This window comes from Zalophus californianus, chromosome 2, assembly GCF_009762305.2.
Source record: "Zalophus californianus isolate mZalCal1 chromosome 2, mZalCal1.pri.v2, whole genome shotgun sequence".
Lineage (NCBI taxonomy): Eukaryota > Metazoa > Chordata > Mammalia > Carnivora > Otariidae > Zalophus > Zalophus californianus.
Window position 1 is genome coordinate 11,962,884 of NC_045596.1, and position 26,772 is coordinate 11,989,655.

General features: G+C 43.9%; 1 protein-coding gene across 1 annotated transcript in view; it reads left to right on the forward strand.

Annotated features, from left to right (window-relative positions):
* Positions 1-842: 842 nt before the first annotated feature.
* CD38 (CD38 molecule) overlaps positions 843-26,772 on the forward strand; it is a 43,513-nt gene continuing 17,583 nt past the window's right edge. Inside the window, exon 1 of the mRNA XM_027597862.2 lies at positions 843-1,193. Within this exon, the coding sequence (XP_027453663.1) occupies positions 946-1,193 (248 nt within the window). The 5' untranslated portion in view covers positions 843-945. The remainder of the gene's footprint in view (positions 1,194-26,772) is intronic.

A 26,772-nucleotide genomic window follows, 5' to 3' on the forward strand; every position in this document is an offset into this window, starting at 1 on the left:
TCCTTAGGTCTCTGCTGAATGTCACAGATCGTCCTAGTGTTAAGGAACTTTGAGAGGGGGCAGGAGTTGTCTGAGACTAGCCACTCGATTATTTATTGAACACCTTAGAGTACTTGCTGCATGCCAGACACTTTTCCAAGCACATCCCCATGGATTCTAGAATTACATCCCTAGCCTCACAGAGCAGGTAGTAATAGCTAACATTTGTTGAGCACTTAGCATGTGCCAGGCATTGTGCTAAACACATTGCAAATATGACCTGTCTTAAACCTCATCATACCCCATGAAGTAGGTACTGCTATGATCCCTGCTTTACATCAGAAGCACAGAGAGGTCAAGTAACTTGCCCCATACCACTCCAGTAGTGGGTAGTGGAGCTGGATTTGAACCCAGGCTTAACTACTGATGTCACGGGAGTTAAGGAGTAAAGGGTGAGGCTTGAGTGCAGCTTTTGAAGGGGGTGGAGCAGGCATTTGTTGAGGCTAAGAAGTAGAGGTAAAGATCTCCCGCGCAGTTGACCTTGCTTGTAGGCAGGTGCAGAGGCAGGCAGTCAGCCTCCACACTTTCCAGGATCAGGTTCCGCTAAAGTGTAAAGGGCAAGACGGATAAAGGGAGCGGGAGGAGAAGTATAAAGTGATAGTGTCTGTTTTTCGGACACCTGCAGAGAAAGCTTAAGGCCGGCGCTTTTCCCTGGAAAGGCAAAGTCTGGTCTTTGTCTGCTCAGGAGGCTGGAGTGAGCGGCTGTAGTAATAGAGGTCTTCCAAGTTCTTTAAGTCTTTATTGGTCTGGCTGGCCAGGAACTTTGGAGGAGGGGGTGGGTGGGAAAGGAAGTCGATAAAAGGGAGGTGCAGTTTCAGAACCGGCCTAGCTCTCTCCTCTCTTGCTGACCGGCCTCTGGCGGGTCTTTCCTCCAACTTCGCCCTGCAGACCCCTCAGGGGACCCCAATGGCCAACCACAGATTCAGTTCCGTGTCCGAGGAAGAACCCTGCTGCAACATTTCCAAGAAAACCCTGATCTGTCTCTGCGTCTTTTTTGGTCTCCTGATCGCGGTGATCATCGCTGTGCCGGTCGGGATCCTGATGTGGCGCCCTCCGCCCAAGCAGTGGAAGGGGGAGGGCACCACTGCCCATTTGTACGAGATCCTCCTGGGACGGTGCTACACCTACACTCAAATCGTGCGACCTGAGCTGGGGTGAGTCGGCGTCCGTGGCGCGCAGCTGGACACGGCTGGGCACCGCGCGCGAAACAAAGCCTCTTCTATTCCGGGTCAGCAGAGAGCCCGCTGGCCAGGGCTGAGTAGGGAGTGCTGGCCTTGCGATTTCGTGCCACTCGCCAGAGCGCTTGGCCTTGGCACCGAGGGTGCGGACGGGGAGTGCGGGCTCGCTGGCCCAGCGGGCTCAGCGGCCGAAGCCCCCGCGGAGATGCCCGCCTTCTGCGCAAGGTGCTCGGAGCCGGGCGGGTCCCGCGCTGCAGCCCCGCTCGGAGCTCGCTGCCCGGCTGCCTGCGCGAAGGTAACTGGTAGGTGTGTGTGTGGGGGGGGGGGGGGGGGGCGGGTGGGGATCGCTGGCGTTTTCTACTTTGCATGGGATTTCTGTTCGCTGGCCCCAAAGTGCCCGGGCAGTTACAGCTGACACCAGGTTAAGTGGCTTGCGGAGCCTGCAAGGGGTTGGGGGAGCATCAGAAGGGCCAGACCACTAAAGTGAGGTTTTTTTCATGAATATAAAACAGTACTTCCTGCCCGCCCAGAGATAACAGGGGACCGGAGAACTCAAAACGATAACCAAAAACAAAACCAAAACAATAACTTTTTTTTTTTTTTAAAGATTTTATTTACTTATTTGACAGAGAGAGACACAGCGAGAGAGGGAACACAAGCAGGGGGAGTGGGAGAGGGAGAAGACTACTCCCCGCTGAGCAGGGAGGCCGATGCGGGGCTCAATGGCTCGATGCTGGGCTCAATCCCAGGACCCTGGGATCCTGACCTGAGCCAAAGGCAGACGCTTAACGACTGAGCCACCCAGACGCCCCAAAACAATAACAACCTTTAAAACTGAGATAAAATTTACACTGTAAGGGGCGTCAGCTCGATGGATCTGTACAGACCCTGAAAAGACCACCCACATCAGTCTGTGGAAACTTTCCGGCCCGTTCCTTGTGCCTCCTGCCAGCTAGTTCCTAATCTCCCCCAAAGGGAACCGCTCGCTTTCTTGACTTCCATTCCCAGGGTTTGGTTTCACCCAGAAAACTCATTTTTGAATTTGTTCATGGAGGGGAACCAGCCAGAAGTAAAAAGCTATTCCCTCAGGCTGCCCAAGGCGAGCACTGGGAGCCACGGTTTCTGCTGTAAATTTGAGATTTTGCGATTAATTCCGTTTGCAGAATCATCCTCAGAAACTCGCGGAGCTGAGTGGTAAAATCCTCATCCCAACGCCCACCCCTCCCGCCTCCCAGCGCTCTCTCAGCCCACGATCCTAACGCAGATACCGGTGGTCTCGCTTGCACATTTTTCAAGGCCAAAGATTGCCAGGATCCCTTAAGTGCTTTGTTTCCAAGTAATTAAATAGTTAATGGAGAAACCAGCAGTTGACGCGTTCCTTCAGGTTACACTTCAAGTATCAATAAAATCAAGCGTATCCGATCTGACACAGTAATGATATAGCGGTCTTTTTTTTTTAATATATACTTTTTTATTATGTTATGTTAATCCCCATACATTTCATCATTAGTTTTTGATGTACTGTTCCATGATTCATGGTTTGTGTACAACACCCAGTGCTCCATGCAATACGTGCCCTCTTTAATACCCATCACCAGGCTAACCCATCCCCCCACCCCCCTCCCCTCTAGAACCCTCAGTTTTTCAGAGTCCATCGTCTCTCATGGTTCATCTCCCCCCTCCGATTTCCCCCACTTCATTCTTCCCCTCCTGCTATCTTCTTCTTTTTCTTTTTTCTTAACATATGTTGCATTATTTGTTTCAGAGGTACAGATCTGTGATTCAACAGTCTTGCACAATTCACAGCGCTCACCATAGCACATACCCTCCCCAATGTCCATCACCCAGCCACCCCATCCTTCCCACCCCCACCACTCCAGCAACTCTCAGTTTGTTTCCTGAGATTAAGAATTCCTCATATCAGTGAGGTCATATGATACAGGTCTTTCTCTGATTGACTTATTTCGCTCAGCATAACACTCTCCAGTTCCATCCACATCATTGCAAATGGCAAGATTTCATTCCTTTTGACGGCTGCATAATATCCCATTGTGTATATATATATATATATACCACATCTTCTTTATCCATTCATCTGTCGATGGACATCTTGTAATAGCGGTCTTTTAATTTTCATTTTAGCGTAACAGTTTTAAAGTTTTTGTTGTTGCTCAATCATCTTTGGTAAATTCACACTATTGGTTAGATCATCACCGCTGAATAGCAAGCAAGATGCATCACAGGAGTCACGTGACTTTCTAATATTTGTCAGGGCAGTTGCTCAGTATTAAACACACACACTCACACACAAATATATATAGATATAGGTATAGAACTCCAACATATACACATACACATACATATATATGTATATGTGTAATGTTCAAAAATAACAAAAGAGGATATCTGTTGTTAATATTTTTTCAACATCCTTCCAGATATCTCACAATATGCATGCGTGTGCACACACACACACACTATACATATATATATATGTTGGTAATTAATATGGTCCTACGTGCCAAGCACTTAAGAAATATCAAATCATTGAGTCCTTCAACAACTATATGAGTCACTTACTACCACCATCCCCACTTTACATATGAACAAACTGAAGGAGAGAGTGTGAGTAAATTCCCCATATTTTGGCTCCAGAAACTGAACTCAGCCACTACACTGTGCCTATGCTGCTTATATGTGTTCTATAAGTAAAGTGTCCATAAAATATACTGACCATGCGTGGGACTTTTTGAAAAGAAGGGGACGCTCTTAATAATTATATGGAGTCAATAGACTTTTACTAGAACATATGGTCACTTTATCCTTGGGTGGTTTAAAAGCATAAACACAGGAGCCGCGCTGCCTGGGTTTAAATTTTGGCTCTGTCACAGTGTAATTTTGGGCAAATTACTAACTTTCTCTGTGCTGCAGTGCTCTTAGCTGTAAAATGGAATGATTGGGGGCGCCTGGGTGGCTCAGTTGGTTAAGCGTCTGCCTTCGGCTCAGGTCATGGTCCCAGGGTCCTGGGATCGAGCACCGCATCGGGTTCCCTGCTCAGCGGGAAGCCTGCTTCTCCCTCTCCCACTCCCCCTGCTTGTGTTCCCTCTCTCGCTATGTCTCTCTCTGTCAAATGAATAAATGAAATCTTAAAAAAAAAAATGGAATGATGGTACCCACCACATGTGGGAATTCTGAGGAGCAGGAGGAATAATCTTGATGTGTACTGAGTGCTCATAATGCTACTGTTTTTGGAATTTCAGTATCCCAGACATCTTACGACAATAATAAATTTAATAAAATTTAGATCAAGGCCAACATCAAAATGGATACCTAGTATTAAATTTATTTAAATCACAATCCAGCAAATCAGTCCTCTGATGATAGAATATGTCATTTCTAATTTTTTTTTTTATTAAACACCCGGCCTTGGAGATCTTTCAGTGTTAGTACACGTAGATTTACCAGATTCTTTTTAACAGCTCATGGTATCCCACAGGGTAGAGGTAACTATTTGGACAGAAAATTAGATTTTCAGTCCTGTTCATTCATTCAACAGACACTTGCTGAGCGTCTACTATGTTCTCGGCAGCGATCTACTACTGATAACACAGGAGTGGATGACAAACTTCCCACTCTCACGAAACTTTCATCCCGGTTGGGAGTCACATGCTTCAATGAATGTCCTTGTACATATATTTTTGTGCACTTACAGGAGTGTTTTTGTAGGATAGTTGTCTGGTGGTGGAATTGCTGGATCAAAGGGAGGATCGTGCATATTTTAAATTTTGATAAGAATTTCTAAATGCCCTCCAAAATAATAGTACCATTTTAGGCTCCCATTACCATCTATCACAGGACGTGCTTTCCATTGCTCAACAGTATCAACTTTTTTTTTTTTTAAGGATTTTATTTATTCATTTGAGACACAGAGATACAGAGAGAGAGAAGAGAAAGCATGAGCAGGGGGAGAGGCAGAGGGAGAGGGAGAAGCAGGCTCCTTGCTGAGCCAGGAGCCCGACGTGGGGCTCGATCCCAGGACCCTGGGATCATGACCTGAGCCGAAGGCAGACGCTTAACCATCTGAGCCACCCAGGCGCCCCAACTTTTTTTTTTTTTTACTTATGAGAAAAATAGCACCTAATTGTTTTCTGATTATCAGAGGGTCTTAGCATGCTGTAAATATTTACTGGTCATTTATATTTTTATCTGCGAATTTTCTGTTCAGATCCTTGCTAATTTCCACTGAGTTGCTTATTTATTTCTTTTTAGGGGCGTTCTTTATATATTGTAGATCCTATATATGGTATTTTCTTCCTCTCTGTTCATTGTCCTTGGAACCCTTGTAATTTCTGTTGACCCCCCACTCCCGAGACTTTAACTTCAAGGTTATGACTCTTTGATCAATAATCTCTTTCTTTCTATGTTGTTGCAACAAACACCTTTGTTGTTGCAACAAAACAGGGCATGCTGATGTTGTCTCTTTTAGTCATACCGTCTTAGCATTAGAAATCTTTTCCATGGGGCACCTGGGTGGCTCAGTTGGTTAAGCCTCCCACTGTTGATTTCCTCTCAGGTCATGATCTCAAGGGCCTAGGATGAGCCTCTCGAGTCAGACTCCGCGCTCAGCAGGGAGTCTGCTTGAGTTTCTCTCTCTCCCTCTGCCCCCCTCCCTGCACCTGCTGCCCCCCACCCCCTGTGCACGTGTGCTCGTGCTCTCTCTCTCTCTTAAATAAATAAACAAAAATTTAAAAAAAAAAGAAAAATATTTTCCCTGATGAGTTCTGACATCATTCCTGTGATCCTCTTCTCACATCCCTCCCTTGCTGGGGTCTCGTGCTTTGGCTTTTTGTATTGGGCCAAAGCATCCAGTTATGTCAATTATTCAACCTTGTAGCTTCTCAGTATTTCTTTGTAGATCTTAGGACTTTGTGTTCTTCATATGTTCCTTTTCCTTCGTTCTCCTTTTCCAAAATCTCTTACTCCCATAGAAGTTACTTTTTGCCAGTCTTTGAGTATGGGTAGGCAGGCATTGAAACTTGTCCCTGCTTATCAAGCTGGGACTTTCTGACGTTCAGCCAGGACCATTAAATGCAGAGCATCCCCAAACAGATGACACCTGGTTCTGCTGTCTCAAGATCACATCCAGGAGCTGCATTCTGTCCTGAGATGGCCCTGGGCTCGTGGGACCTGAGAGACATGTGGCCAAGACTCACCAGAGTGTTAGCAGATGGTTAGTGCTATGGATACTGTGGGAGAGTCACCTGTCTGGGCAGTAGTCAGGAACCAGGGAATGTGGGCAGGTGGAGCAGAGTCTGCAGGAGGGAGTGGAGAGCCACCACACCCAGAGTCAGATGGGCTCTAGAAAGGCACCCAGAGGTATATTTCAGTTCCAGGAAGCTTCTCGCCTTGGGGCAAACCAGCCCTCTCCATAAATTTTGGCCATCAGTGTTAGCTGCTGGCTGTTTAGGGATAGGAGCGGGCATTCCTTTGACAGCTGTCTTCACCTGCACCATACAAGCTGGGGTTCCCAAAGGGTGAGACTGTTTTATTCACCCCTGCACCCTCTGTCATCCAGCACATTGCTCATCACATTATAGTCCCTTAGTAGATGCTTGCTACGTTGAACTCAGTCAAGTCCACATCATGTTGGTGGAAACATAAACATACACAGTGAGAGACTTAATAGAGAACATTCTTCATCCGTTTTGCTCTGCTTGCTGTTGATCACAGACAGCTAGATCATCTGCACTGGGACTTGTTTCTGATTCCTTTTTCTTCATTTCTCAATTTGCTTTTGCTTCTCCTTCCTCTTCAAAATTTCTAGCAAGATTTCTTAGGGGCCAGTTCTTCATTTTTACTTCCCCAGGCCTCCCATTTCAATGACTTTAGCATTTTATTCACTTCTACTCAGTAAAATTCATGAGTTCAAAATGTACAAGATAGCAAATTCCTACAAACACATAGTAAAGACTTGTTGTGTGCCTGGCGCTAGGGTTACTGGGGGCTGGGGGAGGGGTTGCTTCAGAGAGGACGAAAACACCAGTCCTGCTGTCCAGGGTCCTACGGGGAGGTCTGGGAGGACGGTGCTGGAGACAGCGCTGCAGGGCAGCGTGATCTGTAACAGCACACAGCTGTGTCCAATGGGCGAGAGGGGCCCCACGGAGGGCGGAGTGGTTTCTGTTCTCTAAGCCCTTTGCTAGATTCTGTAGGAGGGTGTAAGGGGTACTCAGGTACCTATCAAATAAGAAAATATGTGAATTGCTGTGAGTGAAGTTCCTGCACCATGCCACAGAGATTCAGAAACGAGCACCACCCCTCTGATGGAGCAGAGTCAGGAAGGACTCCATGAGAAAAGTAGCATATGAGGTCTTCCTTTGATGAGAGAATTTCAGGAAAGGGCGTTCTGAACAGTGTGTGTTAACCTGCTGAATGAATCTGGGAGACAGATAAGATGCTACTTCTGAGGGAAGATGGACCAATGGTTAGATCAAAACTCTTTAAAGGGTATGGGACCTTGGCAGGACCCCACTGGTGAGAGGGTGTGGACCTCATCTTGGCCCACCCACAACCTGAAACTTCTCAGTGTGCGAGAGAGTATGAGCATGACCGTATTTGCATAGGACAGAATTGTAGCATGTTTTCCCTCTGGGTGATGGAATGACCACCTGCTCAACATCTGTATTCCCAGTGAGACCCTGAACCTCATTAGAGCAGAGTCAAGTTGATGGCCTCACGTTCATCTGAGTGTCCTCAATGCTTAGTACTATGATTATCAGGCTTTAACCCCATCTTTCATGCTGGGACTCTAAGGCAGAGCAGTGGCCAGAGTCTTAGATGCACCTGACTGAATACGGAGGGTGAAAGAGGGAAAGCGAAACTGGTTTCCCAGGTGTGGGACCTGGGTGCAGCTGTGATTGCAAATGGGGAAATCAGACCACAGAGCTGAGTTATCTTTAGAAGGAAGGGTGGAATACACATGCAAGTAAATGGGGTTTGAGGTAGAATCTTCTGGAAGGAGAGGCTACTTGAGAGCCCTGGGAGCACCTCAGATGGCTGAGTGGGGGAAAGCAGAGATACGAGAAGGAAAAGGAGAGACGCTACTTCTGTGTTTTGCTTCAGAAATTCCTAGAAAGGTCAGGAGTGCCCACTGCTAATGTCACGCCCATGCTTCTTGTTCTGCTGTCATTATTAAGAGCTGAGGGAAGTGATGGTGTTCCACCTGGAGAAAACATTTGTTCTTTATTACAATGAATACTCATGACTTCTCGGCTTCCCCTTTTCCTCTTTGGAGAGAAAGCCCTTGGAAAGCGGTTGCCAAAAGTCCATCTAGAAATTCTGAAGAGAAAAAGGTTGGGAATCAATGTTTATGGGTTGTCTGCAATGTACTCGGGACTTTATATAGTTGGTTCTTTTATCAGAATCCTGTCAGAAAAGTCTCAGGACACATCCTGTGGTGGAGGAAATGAAGCCCGAGAGAGGTTAAATAATTTGGCTTATCCTACAGTTGGTCAGAGCAAGCTGGGTAATTTTGGGGCCCAGTGCAAAATGAAAATGTGGGACTCATTGTTCAAAAAGCAGGAGAAAGCTTTTCCTTTCCTCTGAGGTCTTGTCACCAGCTGGATGGTTTTTACTTGCTATTTAATGTTGAGTTCCCTTGGGCACTGGGATTCTTGCAGGGACAAAGCTGACCCTCACAGTTGCCTGGGGCTGCACTGCAAAACTTCGCACCTGGGGAGGTGCATCTGATCCTACCCACCTGCACTCACGCTCCTGCTGGGGGTGGAGTGTAGCAGCCTGAGAACCTACCCCAGGGAGGTGTGAGCCAAGGCTTCAAGCCCCCAGTGCAGGCTCCAGTGTCCACTGGCCTTGTATCACAAGACGCAAAGCAAAGATAAAATTATTAAGAATTTCCAGACGGCAACTGCAGAGCATTAAACTCCAAGACTGGGACCTGAGCCCAGGGCCCCGTGTGACTACTTTGGTCAGATGCCTACAAAGTCGGCTTTGTAGTTAGTACATGGCAGAAACTCATCTCTTTCCATTTGGGGATCGTCAGACCCATTCGACTGATGGAAAAACTGAGGCATGCAGTGATTCCCGCCCCCCCCCCCCCCCCCCCCGCCTCAGGACCAGGGCTGGTAAGTGGTAGAGGTGGTTTTTGAACCGAGTGACTGCACAGCTTACAGCCATCACATCATACGACTTCCAAAAGAGTGTGTTCTCAGCTTGTCCCAGGGCCTGAGGCAACCCATTCCAAAGATAGGAGCATTTGTATAGTCTCCAGATGGAGGCATCTGTTTCTTTTTCTGTCTCAAAAGGTGAGTCATGAGGCTGCAGTGTGAGGTCCTTGGGCTCCTCCTTTTAGGGAAGCAAGGTCCTAGAGCCCAGAGCTTTGTCTCTCTACTCCAGAATCTATTTTGGACCTCTGCAGGTAAAGCACCAGAATGGGAGTCCTGCCTGGTCGCCAGGACATTTTCTTTGTGGCTTATCTCTCTTGAAACATCACCTCCCAGAACTGGGTCAGGAAAGATGTAGGGCACACTCTGCACTCTTAATCCTGTGCCTGTGGAAGTCATTGCTCATTGATCACATCTCACTGGGTGAGCCTGGCCCAGCCTCAAAGCTGTCTACACAGCATGCCACGTAGATGCTACCAGTTTGTTGGAGCTGTTCCAAGAGATGATATCTGTTTATGATTCTGCCAGAATCACGTTGCTTGTCAGCCGAAGTTGGTAAGTGTATTTTTTTTTTTTAAGTAGGCTCTACCCTGGGGCCTGAACTCATGACCTGAGATCAAGACCTGAACTGACATCAAGAGTCACATGCTTAACTGATTGAGCCACCCAGGAGTCCCTGTAAAGTATTTTTTATCCCGTCTGGGGATAGTCACCATCATCCCATCCATTTTCAGTCCTGGGAACTTAAGTTCAAAGGTGACTAACGAGTGAATAGGTCCTAAGGTAGGGGCAGCAGAGGAGAAGCTGGATCAAGCAGTCTGAGGGCCTAGGGCAGCTCGGCTTGGAGAAATCTGATGGCACAGAGTATTGGTGACCAGGTGGTCTCTACTGGTCGAAGAATAGTCTTGATGCCCAAGGATCGGGGTGTGTGTTATGTTGCTCTCTCTATAAGGCAGACTCAAAACCTCAGATAGCAAAAAGTCAAGAATAATGGCCAACATTTTGCACAGTTCATCACAATTTGTGTTCATTTGTCAGAATAGAAGTTTCAAAAAGTTAAGAGCATGACTTTCACTAACATACAAAATCAATGCATGCCAAAGATTTATTTGCTCGTTTATGAAGGAATCAGTGAAATGATAAAGTCAGTTCAAAGAACACCTTGGGGGCACTAAGTATTTATATGTATTTAAAATAGAGTAGAATTAGGTTGATAGGTCAGATATAAAGGTGGTTAATGTTCTACAGGTTAATTAAAAGCCATAACATTTGGGGTGTAGCTTTTCTATCAGACAGAAATTATTTGCATCTTTAACCAACAAAATGTATGTTGTTAGCATCTAACTTCATAAACTTTGATAGTTAATAGGAAAGACAAAGACACATTCTGCTACATGATTAAATATTTCTAGGGGCAACCTGTCAATGCCCCTTGTAAGATATTGAGGACATCCTGCCCACCTTCTGGCCTTATTTCCAAATTGTAAGTATTTTTTTGTAACACATTTACTCAGTAAGTGTTTCTCAAGCTCCTATTATGTCCCACAGACTCTTCTAGATCCTGGGGATATAACAGTGAACGAAACAGACTACATTCTTGCTCACATGGGTCTTTTATTCTAGTGGGATTGGGGTACAGACAGTGAATAAAACAGGAAGACACACAGTGTGGCAGACGGTGGAAGGTGCTACAGAGTGCTGGGCAGGAGTGTGAGGGTGTTAAGTGCAATAATAAAATAAGGAAGGCTTCACTGAAAGCTGACATTTTAGCAAAGACCTGAATAAAGAGGGAGAGCAAACTTAGAAACATCTGGGGGAGAGACTTCTGGGCAAAAGGAAGAACAAAGACAGAGGCAATGAGAAGCAGCAAGAAGGCCAGTAGGACTGGATCTTTCTGTTAGGGAAATATTAAAAGAAATGCAAAGCTAGACAAAATAGTTAGCCCCCTTTACCTAATACCCTTTGTCAATAATTAACATTCTGACCTTATTTCATCCATCTCCTCACTTTTTTCCCTCTCAAGTGCTTTATTTATTTATTTAAACCATTTTATTTTTAAAGATGTATTTATATATTTGAGAGAAAGAGAGCGTGAGAGAGAGCGAGCGAGCTGGGAGGGGGAGGGGCAGAGGGCGAGGAAGAGAGAATCTTTAGACTGTGCGCTCAAGCTGGGGCCAGATTCCAGGACCCTGAGAGCATGACCTGAGCTGAGATCAAGAGTGACGCAACAGACGGAGCCACCCGGGGGCCCCTCCCCTAAAGTACTTTAAAGCAAATTTCAGACTTCACATCCTTTTCTCTGTAAGTACTTCAGTCTGTATCTCTCACAAAAAATAACATTAAAAAAATAGTTGACATACCATTGTCACACCTGACAAAACTGAGACTAATTCTTGAATATTACCCTGTATCCACCCTGTTTATTTTTCCCTGAGTTTCTTAAAAATGTAGTTTTATAATGGATTTGTTCAAATAAAAATCCACATGTTGCATTCGGCTACTTTATCCTTTAAGTAATATCTTAAAGGATACCTTAAGCATCCTTTTTTTTTTTTTTAAGATCTTATTTTTATGTAATCTCTGCACGCAACATGGGGCTTGAACATAGGACCGCAAGGTCAAGAGTCGCATGCTCCACTGACTGAGCCAGCCAGGTGCCCCTCTTAAGCATCCTTTAACTCCTAACCATTTTTCCTTCTCCATTTTCAAATGCCTATTAATTTGGAAGAGACTAGGGAGATGGATTGGATTTGAGGATGGGCAGGAATGCATTACAGAGGGAACTGTGGAATTCCTTGGGCATCAGTCACAGCAGGAGGCACATAATGTTGCAGCACCCCACATTTAGGGGGTTAACAGAATTGGGTATTATCTGCCTGATTCATCTATTATAAAGTTCTTTGACAACTTATCATTTCATCAGTTTAGCACCATTTGATCATTGTTGCCAAGATCGATTATGTCCATAGGGGCTATACAGTGGATGTTTTATAATTCTAAGACTCCTGAATTCATTTACTCTGATTCATCTAAACAGAAGCCTTTCTCTCTTAACCCTGAAATAGCGTCCACAAAAGAAAGGCAGGAGAGATGCTTGATTCTTTTCCCTTATTTATCAGTTTACAGAATAACAAGTTGGTTAATGCCCTATCAATGTCTAGAGATGACCAACGAGTTTCTTTTTGGTTTCGAGTCTGTAACATTAAAAATAAATAAATAAATCACCTATGGTCATTTTTACCAAGCCATTCAACTTGGTTTTCATGGTTTAAAAAAACAAAACAAAACAGGTTTTTCTTTTTCCACTTATCCAATTTATGTACAATTTAATTAAATTATATAATGAAAACAACAAGTATAAGCATATTTACAAATAAATAAATAAACAACCAAGTTGGGTGTACTAGACAGTAGCCTATTAATTATGTAGAGAGAATGGATATTGTTGGTTAATGCAGTGAGTCACTGAGATAGGGGTCAGGTAAGAGTTTTTGCAATAAGTGAATTGAGAAGTGGTCAGGTATTTTTTTCTTGCCATTAAGGAACCCCTTAGAAATAGATCAGTTCAGAAAATTACCAAGACAAAGTTTTTTGTTTTTTGTTTTTAAGTAAGCTCCACGCCCAAGGTGGGGCTCAAACCCACAACCCTGAGACCAAGAGTTGCACGCTCCCCTGACTGAGCCAGCCAGGTGCCCCAAGACAGAACAAAAGAGGAAACTGAATGAGATAAAATCAAGAATTGATTTTCGTGCGCGCGCGTGTGTGTGTTTGTATGTGCGTGCACACACGGGTGTTTCAAGGATTCAGGGTTTGCTAGGGGAAGAATAATTACATTTGTGGATTTTTGTAGTTGATCTGAGTGGGGATCGTCTTTTTCAACAAAATATCACCAGGAAAAGTATCTACTGTGGAGGGAGGGGATGATGAGAATCTTGTTTTGAAGGCAAAAAAAGGTGAAAGTTGAGGTCAGAAATTTGAAGAATAAATGGAGCAAGAGAGTACCTTTCTTTTTCCTTGCAGTGACTCTTATTTTTTTCTAATTACAAAAATAAAACAAGCCTATTGGAGGACATTGAGAAAAATACAAAAATATAGAGAAGAATACAAACTCACTTGACCCCCAAAGTGGAATTCTAAATAGTGATGAATGCCACAATTACAAAAAAAAAAAAAGAAAAGGAGAGTCACAAAAGGGAGATACAGAGCTGCTTAAATGGATGGGTTCAGCATACACAGTTTTTTTTTTAAAGATTTTATTTATTTATTTGACAGAGAGTGAGAGAGAGAGCACAAGGGGGGGAGCAGGAGAGGGAGAAGCAGGCTCCCGGATGAGCAGGGAGCCCGATGTGGGGCTCGATCCCAGGACACTCAGTGTATGCAATTTTATAGGTATAATTCAAATGTCTTTTATAATATGACATTTAGGAAAATCACTAAGCTCAGTTTTCTATTTCCTAATAGAATGTATCAAACATGATGCATGCACATGGTAGAAAGTTATCTACGTCTTTGGTCCTTGGATGTTAAGAAGCAGTAAAGTCTGATTTGAAGGGACATGAGAAATTCCCCCAAGGCATATTTTTACTTGGCCTCGATCCATATTTGCTTTGATACCATTCAAATGTTACTTTTATTATGACTATCCAGCAAATATTATAAAGCATTGCTGTGTTTGGCACCTCATAGCTTAAGTATTGTGAAATTCATAATAAAATTGCTTTCCTCGTTATCTCAGTTCCCGGGAGTAAGAGTTTGTTGATGAATTAACTTACTTAGAGCAGTGTCAAAGTTAGTAATTAAATCTCCTTGGGGATTCTTCAAGAGCAAAGAAAGACTAAAAACAGAAACTGTGAGATTTAAAATTACTAAATAAATAAATAGAATTACAAAGATCAAAGACAGTGGATCACATTTTGGGGAACTTCCTTCATGTTTTAGCACTTCTAGATACAATTTTTTCAAGGGGACTTGTGAACCCCCGGATAGGAACACATCGATTTACCACCGAGAGCTGCCCCCTTTGTATTTGCAATGTCTTTTTCCTTCTTCTGTATTCCTTATTCTCATGTCAGTATCTCCTCTCAATATTTTTAGGCTAAAGATTTAAATTATGAAAATTTTGAACACACTGAAATGTCTAGGGAATAATATTACAGATGCCTATTTACTCATCGTGCAGAGGTAACAGGTGTAATTTGCTTTAGATTTTTTTCTAGGCTTTTTTTTTTTTGAGTTTGAGTTTGAGTCCCCGTGAGTTCAAACTCACGACCTGAGATCCTGAGGTCAAGACCTGAGCTGAGATCAAGGGTCAGACGCTCAACAGACTGAGCCACCCAGGTGCCCCTCTTCTAGGTTTTACAGAAATAACATGTGACAGGTAAAATCAAAGTACCTCTGCCCACAATTCCCCTTTCTTCTTTCTCTGGAAGGGAGGCTTGTGAACTGAGTATTTGATATTTTGGATCAATGTGATAGGAGGCATGCTTTGCCAAGAGGGAAGAAGAGTGAGGAAAATCTCTTTGGGTTTGGAACCAACAGTGTCTGCCACATTACATATGCCCAAACTGGTCTCCAAATTTGTGGTGTCAGCTTACTTTCAGAAAAGCAGCCTGAAGGTCCTTGTTGATAGGCATCCTTACCATCACTTAGAACAATTTTGCCCATCTCTTTATGGCTTTAATTTTTGTTTCCCTGATTACTAACACAATCGGTCATCTTTTTATGTGTTTATTGGCCATTCTGTTTTCTTATGTGGAGTGCCTGTTTTTGTTTTTTGCCTGTTTTTATGTTGAATTGTCTTCTTTATACATTCAAGATTCTAATTTTTTGTCAGTTAGGTGGATGGCAAGTATGTCCCTCCAATCTGTGTTTGACTCTTGAATTTATCAGATCCTTTGTATTACATGATTGTAATGTAATCACATTTATCATTTATGGCTGTGCCTTTTGTACCGTATTTAAGAACTTATTTTTTTTTTTAATATTTCATTTATTTATTTGACAGAGAAAGAGAGAGACAGCGAGAGAGGGAACACAAGCAGGGGGAGTGGGAGAGGGAGAAGCAGGCTTCCCGCGGAGCAGGGAGCCCGATGCGGGGCTCGATCCCAGGACCCCGGGATCATGACCTGAGCAGAAGGCAGACGCTTAATGACTGAGCCACCCAGGCGTCCCTGAACTTATTTTTTTTAATCAGAGGTCACAATAAAGGTCACATATATATTCCAAAAATTTTAAACTTTTGCTTTTTGCAATGAACTTTTTTATCCATTTGGAATTTATCTCAGTGTGTGGTATAAGGTAGGGATATAATTTCATTTTTTTCCCCCACAGATGGATAGTCAGTCTGTGAGTACTATTTATCAAATAATTCATCATTTGCCAAGGGCTTTATAATGCCACTTCTATTGCATTTCAAGTTCATTAGTTTATTTTGGGATTCCCTAATCGGCTTTATAATCTGTTTAATCCCTAAATAATTACCACATTGTTTAAAATACTAATGCCTTGATATCCAGCAGGGATAGTCCGATTTCTGTTACAACACATTAGTTTATGTATTTTGGAAGTACTTATAGAAACAGAATCATAGGGCACCTGGGTGGCTCAGTGAGTTAAGCATCTGCCTTCAGTTCAGGTCATGATCCCAGGGTCCTGGGATTGAGCCCCGCGTCGGGCTCCTTGCTCAGTGGGGAGTCTGCTTCTCTCTCCCTCTGTCCCCCACTTGTGCTTGCTCTCTCTAGTGCTCTCCCTCTCTCTAATAAGTAAATAAAATCTTTAAAAAAAAAAGAGACAGAATCATATACCATGTACTCTATCATGTCTGGCTTCTTCTTTTTTTTTTTTTTTTTTAAGATTTTATTTATTTGACAGAGAGACAGCGAGAGAGGGAACACAAGCAGGGGGAGTGGGAGAGGGAGAAGCAGGCTTCCCGCGGAGCGGGGAGCCTGATGCAGGGCTCGATCCCAGGACCCTGAGATCATGACCTGAGCCAAAGGCAGACGCTTAACGACTGAGCCACCCAGGCGCCCCCATGTCTGGCTTCTTTAATGGCTTCGGCATGATGTTTTTGAAATTCATCCCTGTTGTGTGTGTTAGTAGTCTGTTCCCTTTTATTGCTGAAGAGTAGCCCATTGTGTGATTGTGCACCCCAGATTGTTTCTCCATTCATCTTTTTTTTTTAAAGATTTTATTTATTTGAGAGAGAGAGAGAATGAGAGACAGAGAGCAGGAGAGGGCAGAGGGTCAGAGGGAGAAGCAGACCCCCTGCTGAGCAGGGAGCCCGATGCGGGACTCGATCCCGGGACTCCAGGATCATGACCTGAGCCGAAGGCAGTCGCTCAACCAACTGAGCCACCCAGGCGCCCTCCATTCATCTTTTGATGGACATTTGGCTTGAATTTCCTTTGTGGATATTATGAATAAAGCTCTTATGAACAAAGTGATTGTGTGACTATTGTGTTTCGTTTTTCTTGGGCAAATACCCAGAATTGAAATAGTGGACCCACATGCTTTGTAAAGCTAATGAAGAAACTACTAAAGGGTTTTACAAGGTAATTGTATGGTTTTACATGTTTACCATCAGTGTACGAATATTCTAGTTGCTGCACATTCTTACTAATACTTGATATTGTCAGACTTTTACACTTCAGCCATTCTAATGGGTTTGTAGTGGTATTTTTATAGTGTTTTAAATTTTGCATTTCCCTCGTGACTAATGATGACACTGAACATCATCTCAGGGGCTTATTGAATTGGGTTTTCACCCCGCGGAGCAGGGAGCCTGATGCAGGACTCTATTCCAGGACCCCGGGATCATTACCTGAGTGGAAGGCAGATGCTGAACTGATTGAGCCACCCAGGTGCCCCTAGCTCTTTAGTAAGTCTTAAAGTCAAATAACGTAACCCTTCCAGGTTTTTTCCTTTTGATTACTTTGGCTACGTCGTTTGTATTTTCACATAAATTTTAGAATCATTTTGTCAATGTTAACAAAGCATGCTGAAATTTTGATTTGTGATCTGTTAAATCTACAGATACATTTTAGTGATAGTTACCATCTTAATAGGGAGACTTCCAAGCCACGAATATGTTACACCTTTGTTTCTTCAGGCATTTAAAAATTTCTCTCAGCATTGTTTTGCGTTCAGAGCACTAGTCTTGCATATATTTCGTTAAATTTTGGCTCAATAGTTCCTATTTTTGGATTGCTGTAGCTTTAATGCTATTAGATCAAAGTAGGATATATATGTGTGTTTATATAATAAGTATGTATGTTTGTGTATACATATGTGTGTGTATATATATATATATATAATTTAAAAAATGTTTTCTAATGGTTCAAGTTTTGAATGTTAGTATTGTATCCACAAGTTTTAGACAGAAACAAGGTTGACATGTTTGGGAAATAGAACAGTTTTGGCACTTAGCAGATGAAGGGCAGAAACAAACAGTCTTAGGTCAGAGATGGCCAGAGATCACATAGTTGTCAAGGTACAGGCGTTCAACATTTTTTCTTAAATATAGTCCAAAAAGATCCAAGCTTACACAAGAGCAGGTCCCAGAGTGATACATTTCCATAGCGAACATTACATTTACTTTATGATTACCTCCTATTTAATAACTGTAATTCCCTATGGACCACAAGCTTTGGAGGTCAGGGGTGGTGTGTGTCTTGTTAACTGCCGTATTCTTAGAGTATACCTAATACAGAGCCGGGTGCTCTGTGTTAATTGGACAAAAGAATGGAAATACAAAATACAAATAATTTTGTTAATATATCTTATAAGTTCATATTTATAACATTTGGATATTACAGTAATGATAATAGATCTTAATGAGTACAAAAATTTGAACTAAGGGATTACAAGAAGTGACTGCCACAGAATGATTCAAAGCTCAACATTAAATTTATTTTCTAATTAGTTTTGCTTTACAGTTGTAGGAAAATTGTCATTCCAAAAGGTAATTGATTGGTAAGGAGTTGGCTTGCTTAATATTCTAGGAGAAGCAGCTCTTTCTGCCCACAGGTGCATTCCCATGCTTTAATAAAACCACCTTTTTGCACTGAAAAAAAAAAAAAATTCTAGGAGAAGACATGCTCAGGCTTGAAATGGGCATGGAAGGTGAGTGCGTGGAAAGATAAATTCAGGGATATTGCTTTCTTAATGATACATTTATAAAATATTTAAACATAGGCAGCATTTCCCGCAATCTTCCCCCAAGTAAATTCACCAAATACATGATCTAACACATAGGCAAAAAACCCAAACCCAAATCCAAAACAAACCTAGAATCAATAACAAAAAGATGAGCACCCCCCCCAACCCCCACTGCATTTGGAAATTAAAACAGCTCTTCTTTGGTGATAATTCAGACAATCAGTTCACAGTCTTCATATTCCTCGACCAATCAAGAGCATCTGACACAGTTCATCACTTCCTCCAGCTTCATACTCCATACTTTCTTCACCTGGCTTCCAGAATAACTCATTCTCCTGCTTTTTGTCCCACATTCCAGTCTTTGTTGTTGTTGTTTTTTTTTTTTCTCCCAGCCTCTTCTGTTGGATTGTCTCAAAGCCAAATCCTTGGTCATTTTCTCCTGTTTGCTGATCCCAAATAGTTTCATGGCTTTATTTCTCCTGAACTTCAGGCTCATATACCCCTGTGATTATTCCACAGCTTCACTGTGTGTCTTATAGATATTTCAAATCCAGCATGTTCCGAACTGAATGATCAGTGCTGCCTCCACCCAAGCCTTCTCTATCCCAGTTCTGGGCAACTCCATCCTTCCAGTGTCTCAGGCTACAAACCTTGGAATTATGATCTACTCCTTCTTTTTCTAACATTACACATCTAATCCATTAGGAAATGTAAGGCGAATTGGAATCTATCACTTCTCACCATTTTAGCTGCTACCAGCCTTGTGCAGATTATCACTGGCACTTGCCCAGATTACTGGTCTCTCTGCCTCTGCTCTTTCCCTCCTTTGGTCCATACTCAATGAGGCAGTCAGAGAAATCCTTTGAAACTTAAGAAATATCATGTGCTTCCTGTGTTCCAGCTCCTCTATGGCTCCTCAGTTCTGCATGAGTGGAAGCTAAATTCCAGACAATGGCTTGGAAAGCTCCCCCAGTCAGCCTTCACCTCTGTCTACTATCCACCGGCTTTCTCCCAAAGAAGCCACACAGGCTTCTTTGCTGTTTCTTGAACATGTCAGGCATTAGGGCCAAATTAATGGGATTAATGACTTCTGATCTTTCCTGATCGCGACTCGGAGATCACGAGTCTTCTGCTCTCCCCGCTGAGCCAGCGAGGCGCCCCAAGAATCTTCTGCCTTTAAGACCCTACTTGGAAAGTCCTGACTTCCTCAGTGAATCTCGCCAGTTGCTCTCTTCGCCCACAAGGTGGCAGTCTTCACCTTCAGTGCAGATCCCCCGCCTTAAATTTGGAGAATGAACCGCTGACTTAACCGTTTGTTTTCTTTGGGCCCAGACACCATGCCCTGCAGGACTTGACAGCAGGAAAATTCACAGAATGAGTGTAATTACCCCTCGAGATCCAAGTGCTTTTAGGGAGGAGGATTTGGGGTGTGAGAGTTTTCCCTGGGGGAGCAATACATTAAGAAGGTGATGTTGCTTTACGGGGGTGGGGGGGTGGGGGGGGGACACTTTGAAATAAAACTTATTTGTGGGAAGGGTGACGGCACATCCTGAGAGGTGACAGCACAGAGTTATGAAGCATAAGGTAGGCTGACAACATACATATTTAACCACCAAACGTACCTGGTTTTCCCCTTGGCATAGGACTTTAAGTCTCTGCCCATCCCCTGGACCCCACTGGCTCTATCTCATCACCTGGGAAACACGTGCCCTGTTCTGGTCTGCAGCTTCTCCTGGGATCTAGGGAAAGGACCACCCCTCTGCGGTCTTGGGTCCTCATTTCTGTCGGAAACAACTTCGTTTCCTGTGGGAGGCAGCATTGTTCCGGAGAGCGTCAGGAGCTCGGGTTCTCCCTAATTGTTTGGCCCTAGTCCTTACTAATCTCCGAGCTGAGCTTTCGTGGCTCTAAAACAGATACTGACAGAGTTTCAGTAGCTATAAGGCAAAGATAATGACAGGACCCTCCTCCTGGGGCTAGTGGGAGATTTAAGTAGTGTAAGCATGAGTTACGGACTAGGCACAGTGTCCAGCACGTGGGGAGCCCTCTGTGGTTGGGGGGGGGCATGAGCTCTCCCTTCCTCCTTCTCCTGCTCCCTCCTGCCTCTGGGCTCCTGGAGGACACTGCCTGGGTCGGTCAGAGGTAGGGACAAGGGTGAGAGGAGAGCAAGAGGGATTGATTCCTGGGGGATAGGGCAACAGAGGAACCATCTGGTCTACTGGAAGGAGCAGTGTGGTCAGAACGGGGAGGACGTGCTGTTGACCTTGAATCCTGATGTTTGTGCCCAGCCTGGACGGCACGGAGCCTCCGGGTCATCGCACGGAGCCTCCGGGTCACCAATGACGGAGGCAAGCAGAGAAATACTGTCACTGAGCTAAGACACCAGCTCAATGTGCAGACTTTCTCACTAGCAAACCAAGTCTTCCAGAAGCTGCTGCTGGAACTGCTGCCAAGCATAAACACTGCTTAAGGCATGCTGGTTTTCCCAGGCTTTTTTTTTTTTTTTTTTTTTTTTTAAAGATTTTATTTATTTATTTGAGAGAGAGAGAATGAGAGAGAGCACGAGAGGGAAGAGGGTCAGAGGGAGAAGCAGACTCCCTGCTGAGCAAGGAGCCCGATGCGGGACTCGATCCCGGGACTCCAGGATCATGACCTGAGCTGAAGGCAGTCGCTTAACCAACTGAGCCACCCAGGCGCCCTTCCCAGGCTTTTTGACTCTTTAACATCACCCTCAAGATTGCAGGTTACTGTCAATGTCCCTCAGCCCAAGACCACCAGGAACACACAGCAGTTGAACAAGACAGGTTTCATGGCTCTTTGCAAGAGTGAGTGCTCACTAAGGGATCCACAGGGGCAGGGGAGCGTTCAGTGCAAGGATGTAGGGAAGGATTTATAGGATTGGAGCTTGTTTTATGAGATTTGGGGCAGGCTTCAAGGAGGCTGGCTTTGCCTGGATGCTCCCCGGAAGCACCGGGAATGGGGTCATTCTTAGATGGGGTATGTTCGTCTTATTTGTCAGCTGGAAGATTGAAGCAGTCACTGATAAAGAAGGAGCAATCACTGATATTTGCGATGATACAAGGATAGCTGGTCTTTGTGTGTGTGAGTGTGTCGACTGGAACTCCAGGTAGATAGACTAAACGTTCCGGCTAGAATGAAGAGACCTATCTCTCGAATGCCCTTAACAGGATGTCCTTGGTTAAAGGATTACTTAGGGGAAATAAGTTCGTAATCTGTGAGGCATGCATCCCTGGGAAATCATGTAAGCTGTGGAGCTCTCTGGGGAATAAGATGGAGATGTTTCATCATTTCAATCCTTCCAGTTGTGTGACGGACCCGACAGAACCCAAAAGGTCACTCAGTGGCACTATCCATGATTCTGGCTGAGCAAGCGTGTGTCCCGTGCAGGAAGGCAGGCAGGACCTGGGGGGCTATGCAGGAAGTGCCATTCTCCCCTCCCTCTGTCTGAGCCTCCTGATTACTTGTCTCCTTGATATTATTCATAAACTTTGACTCTTAGTATGATCTGTGATTAAGAGTGATTTGGCAACCCAGTCTTGCTTAAGGATGCAAGGAAGTCTTAAAAGTGGAGAGAAAACTCCACTGGAAAAAGTCTATGGCCCTTACCCCTACCTCTCTTCATATATCACCTCACTGGCCCTCGAGAAGTGGGGCCAGGGCACTGAGTCTTGCCTGCTCATGTGCTTTTTTGTCTTTTATTATTATTTTTAAAAAAGATTTATTTATTTATTTGAAAGAGAGGGAGAAAGAGTGGGGGGAGGAGGGGCAGAGGGAGAGAGAGCATCTCCAGCGGACTCCCTGCTGAGTGTGGGGCCCGATCTCACGATCCTGAGATCATGACCTGAGCCAAAACCAAGAGCCGGACACTTAACCTGGACACTTAACCGGCTGAGCCACCCAGGCGCCCCACATGCTATTGTCTTTAACTGGAGGAGAGATGAGAAGAAACACTGTAGCCAGGAGAAATGAAGGGAGGGCACAAAAATGATGGGTGGTGACCAGGTGGCAATCCACGTCCATCTCTGCTGGATGTGGAAATTCCTAAAGCCGTACGTTTTCTTTCAACCCAGGTCCTAGGACTTTCCAAGATTCTCAAACGTTTGGTCTAATTGCTCAAGTGACTCTAAAAAGAAAATGAAAGTTTCATTATGACCTCCGTTGTAATATATGTTTATGATAGGAAAATTCAACGTATAAGGAAGGGAAAATGACAACCCTTATACTCCTCGCAGCCAGATGTAACTATTTTTAAAATACGGTTTGATTATTCTGAGTTTTTTTCCTTCAGTTTCTAAAAATTAGTTGTGATTGTACTATATCTCTAAATTAAAAAAATTGACTCCCCCTCCCTCCTTTTTATTTATTATTTGTTTAAATTCAAGTTAGTTAACATATAGTATACTATTAGGTTCAGGGTAGAGTTTAGTGATTGATCACTTGCATATAACACCCAGGGCTCATTAAATCAAGTGCCCTCCTTACTGCCCATCCCCCAGCTACTCCATCCCCCCCACTTTCCCTCCAGCAACCCTCAGTTTGTTCCTTAGAGTTAAGAGTCTCTTATGGTTTGCCTTTCTTTCCGTTTTTATCTTATTTTATTTTTCCTTCCCTTCCCCTATGTTCATCTGTTTTGTTTACTAAATTCAACTTGAGTGAAATCATATGATACTCGTCTTTCTCTGATTAACTTATTTCACTTAGCATAATACCCTCTAGTTCCATCCACATCGTTGCAAATGGCAAGATTTCATTTTTTGATGGCTGCATAATATTCCACTGTATATATATATACACCACATCTTCTTTATCCATTTATCTGTCAATGGACATCTCAGCTCCTTCCACAGTTTGGCTATTGTGGACATTGCTCCTATAAACATTGGGGTGCAGGTGCCCCTTCGGATCACTATGTTTGTATCCTTGCAGTGCAATTGCTGGGTCACAGGGTAGCTGTATTTTTAACTTTTTGAGGAACCTCCATACTGTTTTCCAGAGAGGCTGCACCTGTCTGCATTCCCACCAACAGTGTAAGAGGGTTCTAACCCTCTCCCCTTTTTTAGATGGCTTGGATAATACATGAATCCATTTTTGCTGTAAGCCAACAATACAGAAAATATGGGGTGAAAGTGGAAATTAGCCTTTATTTTTCTTCCAAGAGACAACCCCAGTTACCAGTTTGATGTGCATCTTTTTTCTGTTTCCTACAAGGTGAGGTCTACTTTCATCACTTAATGTAAAATAAACATCCCCCAAGCGATTCCAAGCTCTGTATAAATACATTGTTCAAAGGCTGCTTTATATTCCACTGAGCAGAGACACCATTTGAAACCATCCCCTTCTGTTGGCTACACATCTCTAATCTCTCTGGAGCCCATCAAAGGAAGCAAAGCCAGAACACAGGCAAATAAAAAGCCCACAGTGGTTATAAATACAGACAGATTTTGCATGTCACAACTGGGGAGCACACAAAGAAAAATCATTTTCAAAATGAGGATACTGATGCATATATAATCAAGGAGTGTTTTTTCTTTTTATTCTGTTTCTATCTTCTGTAGTAAAAAATCAGAGAATGTTCTATGATTTATTGTGTTTTCAAGTTTTAGTGCCTTGGGCAAGTCACCGGCGCCCTGATTGTAATTAGTTCTGTTCCTTCTCTGCCTTGTACTATAATATGAGTGCTTGAGGATAGCTCCGGTCCTGTTGAGAGGCTCTTGTAGGACCTAGGTAAGAATTTATGGAATGAGTAACATAAAAAAAAAAAAAAAAATTTTAAGGCAATTTCTACTGAATGTGTATCACTTTTGCACTATGGTAATGTTGAAAACCTTTAAGTTGAATCATCCGGGGCGCCTGGGTGCCTCAGTCGTTAAGCGTCTGCCTTCGGCTCAGGTCATGATCCCAGGGTCCTGGGATCGAGCCCCGCATCGGGCTCCCTGCTCGGCGGGAAGCTTGCTTCTCCCTCTCCCACTCCCCCTGCTTGTGTTCCCTCTCTCGCTGTGTCTCTCCCTGTCAAATAAATAAAATCTTTAAAAAAAAATGTTGAATCATCCTAAACTGGGATCTATCAGTGTATACAATTATATTTGTCAATTATTCCTCAATAAAATTAGAAAAATAAAAAATAAAATAAGATAATCATTTTCTTTTGGGTTGTTTATACAAGAAAAAAAAAGGATTTGTGGAATGAAACAGTGCATGGAGGAGTGGCCCACGTGTCCACAGGGGAGGTAAGCGGAATGAGGAGTAAACCTACAAGGGAATGGTATTTAGTCTTAAAGGGACAGGGGATCCTGACACCTGCTACAACAAGGATGAGCCGTGAGGACAGTTGTGCCAAGTGAAACCAGCCAGGGAGGGAAAGACAAACTGTACGATTCCACTTACACAGTTTCCAGTTCACTGGGATGGAAAGCCGAAGGGCAATTTCCAGGGGCTGGGAGGAGCGAGGAACGGGAAGCTTTTTGAAAAATTGTCGGTTCGGCTTTTTCCACTTTTCCCATTCTGACTTGGTTGTCCTGGAGTCAGGCACCATATCTTTTCCCAAACTCCGGAAGCTCTGGTCACCGGAACACTGGTCAAGGGTGGCCGGAGCTGAGAGCCATGGGACCAGATGACTTCCAACAGCCCATCTGGTTTGAGCCCAGACAGCTCTCAGGAACAGCCCCAGGGCGGACAGTCGCCACTTCACAGTCTCTTATCACTGGCAGCAGGTTTGCTTAGAAGTATCACCATTTGGGGACAGAGGAGCCATTTTTAAAGAAAAAAAAATTTGAATTTCCAGAAATGACATGTATTCTTCCATGTTGCTTCTTTAGTCAGAGGCTGACTTCTGTCTCTGCTGGACACAGGAATTCCCGAGCGCTTCTGTTTCTCTGCACCAATTGACTCAAAACAGCTTTCCTTGGCTGCCGTTTGATCGAATGGAACTATGCTCCACCCAGGGGGACAAAAGCCAAGACTGGGGACTTCTGCAAAGAAGCTACACTTGTGAAGTTGAGGCTCCTTCCTGTGATGACCTGTATAGATGAGTTCTGCAGACATCTCTGGATGATGCCATCCTAATGCCTTTTTATTTCTCTATACTTATGCCAATAAAGATGCTGATTTGCACATCCAGTGCATGTTTTGCACTGTAAATGCAAAAAAAAAAAAAGTAAACATGAAATGTTTACTTTTGACTTTAAGGATCAAAAGTAGCTTCATACAGCCTGCTCCCAGACTTCTCTCTGCCACTCCCCATTTTTCCTAACTTGGGGGTGCTTGGAAGCTGTGGTCTCTGAGACAGAGAAAGGGAAAGCAGCTGAGTCATAAACTCTTCCAAGGTCTGCTTCAACTCTGATGTTCTGTCACTCTGCCCCTTCTAAACAAGGAGCTCTGTGAAAGTTTTAGCCTAGGGATTCTTGAGCCCAGCAGGTAATGTTTCCTGAACTGGATCTATATGCCTAAGGAACATAAAAATAATTTTGGAAGTTTGTGAGTTCTGTAGGGGACTCCACTGAGTCTTTGGTGATTACATAAGCATACATTCATGAAGACATAATGGCAAATAGTGGGGACTCTGTGCACGTTCCTTTCTCTTTCCTGCCAGATTTTTTGTAGTGGAAAATTCTCTTGCTCTTCATCTCAGGGAGATATCTTTCCTCCTTCAGCCTTTGTCTGCCTCAAGTCCCGTAGATGCTGTTAGGCCCAGAGGTAGAAGAATTTTACGAGGGAGTTGAATCGGGAACAGCACATTTTTGAGAAGGCCACAGCATTAAATTAATGGAATTAAAGCACGATCCCCATGAACACTGTCAGGTGCCCCATAAATTTTGATTGACATTGAAGTATGTAATGCAATAGCCTTTTTTCCTTTAAATGTATAACATATGGAGGAAGTCAGGTGGAAAATGGTTTCCTGGCACAGCTTTGGAAGGGAAGCTGTGATGCAGTTGAAATGTCCTGTGCAGATTAGGGAATGGAGGGACCTTGGCATGAGAGACACCCCCCACCCTGGCCCCAGAAGCCAGGAGCATGTCGTGTGTTAGCTCATGGAATCCTCAAAAACCTTCATGAGTGAAGTGTTCTTGCCTCCCCTTTAAGGTGAGGAAGCTGAGGCTGGAGCACTTTGCCTCAGTACCTCAGTAGTGAGGTGGGAGCCTGACCTTGAGTCTCACACAGACTTGGTACCCATCCGGCTTCCCTGTGACCTTGGATGCTTTGCT